General features: G+C 44.1%; 1 protein-coding gene across 7 annotated transcripts in view; it reads right to left on the bottom strand.

The window, feature by feature from the left end:
* Positions 1-5,000, bottom strand: part of Nt5b (5' nucleotidase B) — a 75,331-nt gene that overhangs the window by 10,304 nt on the left and 60,027 nt on the right. For all 7 annotated transcript variants that reach the window (XM_043007246.2, XM_086541742.1, XM_086541743.1 and 4 more), the window contains 2 exons: positions 4,623-4,696; positions 3,517-3,634 (listed from right to left, as the gene is read on the bottom strand). In XM_043007246.2, coding sequence (XP_042863180.1) covers positions 3,517-3,634; positions 4,623-4,696 — 192 coding nt within the window. The remainder of the gene's footprint in view (positions 1-3,516; positions 3,635-4,622; positions 4,697-5,000) is intronic.

Raw genomic sequence — 5,000 nt, forward strand, 5'->3', positions numbered from 1 at the left:
ATTCGAACATTTCATCGCGTTATATCGCAGACTTTCTGGCATCTTTACGTGTCATTCACAGATGTCAGGAATCGATTGGCGAGCGGCCCGTCATCCAAAAGACCCCTTTTTTGGTTGCGTTTCGTTTTGTGAATGAATGTTCGCTCTGACCGTTGCAAGAGGTCTCGGCTGCTGTCTGGCCCGCGCAGTCTGGGAGAATTCCATCTGCAAACGAGGCTAACAGAGAGATACACGCACACTCACGCAAGCATGACTACATACACATCACGCTTGCAAATCGACACGCACGCATGACTGTGACAGGAAATGGAAGGGAGGAATGGAGAGAAAGGCTGAACGAAGAAGAAAGGGGAGTAAGGGATGCAGATAGAGATAGAGACAGACAGAGACGAGAGAGTGTGCGAGAGCGAGAGCGAGAGAGAAAGAGAGAGAGGGAGAGGAAGTGAGCACATTATATAAAGCAGCCTCTCGTGATCTATCAACTAATCCCTCGATCATGCAATAACCATATATGCACACACACGCATGCACGCACGCGCACACACACACACACACACACACACACACACACACACACACACACACACACACACACACACACACACACACACACACACAGGAGTAAGTATTAAAACTCCGCTTTCGCATAAATATTACACCAGCTTCCTATTCTAAAGCATGGCAACTATGGACGGCATTCACTCGTACGAGGTTCCTGATGCCACGACCTCGGCAGTGCACTTCAACCCCCTGTCCTCAATGCGCCATGATGGAAGAGTACATACATTTTTCATTGTCACTTGTCCCATTTGATTTTCCTTTCCGTGTGTTTCCTCTTTAAACAGTAACTTCTAGAAGCACATCCTATTGGTGCTCCCGTAAAATGATCTTAATGCATGTTGAAAAATGTTCCGTCCTGTTATATCATAATAATATTGCCAATGAGCTGTTTAAAGCGTTTTTCCTTTCATTGAATATGCATTCCAATTAAACCCAAGATTACAATGAATTTGAAGGCCTGTAATATAACAACTGCATCGACACAGTTCATCACACATGCCGTACATCACTGAAATTGCAGCTTGACCAGAAAAAAGGTGTAAAGACGAGATCTTGATAGTTCCCCCCCTAGGACCGTAGGTATAAAGGACACTTGAAGGAGAAGTCGAAATGGCGGGTCGCGCTCCCGTTTCACCCACTGAAGCGCCCGCCCAAGATGGCGATGTATATCTGCAACTTCATAAACTATGTGGCATGTTTTTGGGGTTTAGAGGAGACATTATCAGTAAGGTTGATCAACGCGGGTGTACTGCACCCGACTATAGCATCTGGCGAGATATCAACCATAAATGTCTTAAGGAATTTATGAATGTGATTTGTGCCATAACACCTGGTTCGAGGAGGGAGGGGGGAGGGGGGGAGGAGGGGAGGGGGAGGGAGAAAAAGAGAGAGAAAGAGAGAGACGAAAGGGAGAAGAGAGATAAGTGAGAGAAAGGAGGGAGAAAACGAGAAAGGAGAGCAGAAAAAAAGTAGCGACAAAATACCGAACAGAATCAGCAAATACGACGAACTACTGAATTCCCTCTCCTATCGACTATTCTGGGAACTACATTCCACCCCCCCCCACTCTCTCTCTCAACCAGGGGAAAGCTACGATTCGCTTCCACGGATTCCGGTACAGACGCACCCGACGTTTAAATGCAAAACGGCGGCAGAACAACGAGAGATTAGCGCTCCAACGCAATAGAAAGAAAACGTAGGGAAAGGAAGAGAATGCTGGGAAAGGGAGGAAGGGAGGAAAGGGAAGGGAAAAAAGGGGAGGGAAGGAGGGGAAGAGAAAAAGGGTAAGGGAGGAAGGGGAAGGAAGGAATGGAAGGAGGAAGTGGAAGGGAATGTGGGGAAGGGAAGGAGAGGATGCGAAGAAGGGGAAGAGAGGAAGGGGAAGGGGAAAAAGGGGAGGGAAGGAGGGGAAGAGAAAAAGGGTAAGGGAGGATGGGGAAGGAAGGAGAGAAAGGAGGAAGTGGAAGGGAATGTGGGGAAGGGTTTGGGGGGATGGGAAAAAAAGGGGAGAAAAGGAGGGGAAGAGAAAAAGGCTAAGGGAGGAAGGGGAAGGAAGGAAGAGAAAGGAGGAAGGGGAAGGGAAAAGCGGGAGAGGAGAGCAGCCGCTGTACACAAAGAGAGACTCGATGAATAGACAGTTCTTGGAAAGCGCGGCGTGTCTCTCGTCACCTCGTTTCCACCTCCTCTCCCTCTCCCTCTCCCTCTCCCTCTCCCTCTCCGTCGCTTTCTGTTCTACGCGTTCGGTTCCTGTACAGATCCAACACACGGCTTGGTAACACTTAACTGGTCTTGTATATTTGTGCAATCGTGCAAGATAATATTTTCCCCTTCTCGTTCCTTTAACTCGTGCCTTGTTTGGAAGTGCCAAGTTTAGAGATGAAGGGAAGTCCGCGGACGCCCATCTGCGTTCCCGAGTTTGTGTACATTTTTGCAGTGGCGTTCCCGCTCTGTCGGCACCCAGAGGAGTGTGAATGTCAACATTCTCAAGATATTTCAAAATAAACTTGAGACAAAGTTCCTTAATTTTTTATCATTCCCATTTTAAGTCGAATGGTGGACGTATCGTTTCATAATCTTTATTTAAACATCCAATGTTATTTTCATGCGACTGTTGATCTCGTGTTAATACATGCACTGATAATACTACTCGATGGGGTAATCTTATAAGTTGCCACGTAATGTCAACGGATGAAAGAAATAAAGAGAATGAAGTTCTCACCAGCCCACGAGTCCCCTGATCACCATCCCAATCACTAAACCAACGCCCTGCATCACGGCAACGGCCCTCTGAGTCACCGCTAACATACAGTTTCCTATGAGACTCGTGCACAAGTCATCACCTTGCAGTAATTCATTTGACAAGGATATGCCTCGCTCGCCGTATAACATCTTCTTGCTTCTGCCTAACACGTCGCGGGCTGGCAGTCTGTGACCTTCGCGTCGCTTCGTGTGTTCTTGGGGTTTTATGGGTTAATAAGGTTTAGGACCAAGTATTAAAATAACTTCGTCATGTACAAACAAACGTATCACTAGGCAGCGCTTGAGTGTTACGTACTTTCTTTCCTTCTTTCACCCTGTCTCTAAAGTTATTATATGCATCCGGATTCTTTGAATTAAGAAATTCACAAATAATTTGACAACCAAAACGCATCCCGCAATGCCTAAAGAAATCGATCTACTTTGCAACCGAAGTACTTGCTTAGAGCGGCCGCCTTGTATAATTACTCGTCTCCAGCCCACAGTTACTACGCCAACGCCCACACTGCGTCGCGTCGGCAAGGAGCATAGAAATGTCTGGCGACGAGCCATGCGTTCTAGACTGAATCTGTTCACGACGTCTTCATTAATCCTGGCGTCTCTACACTGCTCTTAAAAATAGACGCACGACGCAATAAATGCACCTAAATACATCACACTCATAAATAAAGAAGAAAAAAAAAGAGTGAGGTTCCTTACCTGGTGGGGAAGGTAGGGTCATACTCGAACTCCTTGATCTCCTCGGGGTATCCGATGGCGATGAGTCTTTCCTTCAGGAGGTTGAAGCCCAAGGTCTCGTACTGGGGAGACTTGTACTCTGGCGGAAAATGGCGGACGGAATAGTCAATAGGGCGTCAGGGCGTCCTTCGCTAGTGTACACAGGTGTTGAACTTCATCAAATGCATATGTAGCTTTAATAAATGGGGATATGCTGGTTGTGTGTGTGTGTGTGTGTGTGTGTGTGTGTGTGTGTGTGTGTGTGTGTGTGTGTGTGTGTGTGTGTGTGTGTGTGTGTGTGTGTGTGTGTGTGTGTGTGTGTGTGTGTGTGTTCCAAATTACACCTATATGTCAGCGTTTAAATCTATGAATGATTATTTTTTATCCTCAGCCTAACTACTTAAATAGTTTGACATATTACCTAACATATATTTTAGACAGACATTATATATATATATATATATATATATATATATATATATATATATATATATATATATATATATATATATAATACCTTCGTAATTAGAGTTATCTATTAGTGATTCACCTACTGTAATGAGCCTTCGTGTTAGAATTTCCATGGCCTTGTACCGATCGTATATTATCATAACATTTTTATCTTGCTTATGAAAAACTGCAGCCTGCTATCATATTTTGAATCAACATAAAACCTTGTGCTTCGCTAAGCACTATGATTAAAGAAACAATCTATCTAAGTGGATTAATAATAATAATAATCAAACAAAAATTTTACAACGTTTGTTCCACTTTTCCTCACTAAGAGTGTGTAATATCCAGGTGACTGCTGAAGCAAAACAAGAGAAATAACTTTCTAAAATAAATAACCCGATTTCCTCCACCAACTCTCTTTCCCTCCATTAATAAAAACACCAAACTTCACAACTAAAACTCCTTTCGACATCAACATTTTACAAGGAGTGACAGTGTCATCTCTGTATAAAACACGCCAAGACAGTACTGCATGTTATATATGTATATTATATTCTGACTCTTAGTGTTATTACACACTTCGAAAAAAACAGCACTATTACATCTAAATAAAAAACCTACATAGGCCTACTCACCCGCCAATGTGTAGTCCATATCGAAGCCATAGAACCGGATTTTCTCCAAGTGGAGGCTTCGGTTGACGAACACTCTGCAACAGAGGGAAAACGGCCGTTAATCGAGATCCTTCGAAGGACTAGACACAGGGAGCAAACGCGGGTACTCGTGCATACATACACTCACGGACGGAATCAACAAACGGGGTAAAATAGAGGCATAGGTATGTATGTATATATATGCGTGTATAGGTATATGTCTGCATGTATGTATGTATGTATGTATGTATGCATGTATATGTGTATGTATATATGCATACACATATACATACGCACATATGTATTGAGAGAGAGAGAGAGAGAGAGAGAGAGAGAGAGAGAGAGAGAGAGAGAGAGAGA

Source organism: Penaeus japonicus, unplaced genomic scaffold, assembly GCF_977035675.1.
Source record: "Penaeus japonicus unplaced genomic scaffold, GWHDUDI00000001_assembly GWHDUDI00000011, whole genome shotgun sequence".
Taxonomy (NCBI): Eukaryota; Metazoa; Arthropoda; class Malacostraca; order Decapoda; family Penaeidae; genus Penaeus; species Penaeus japonicus.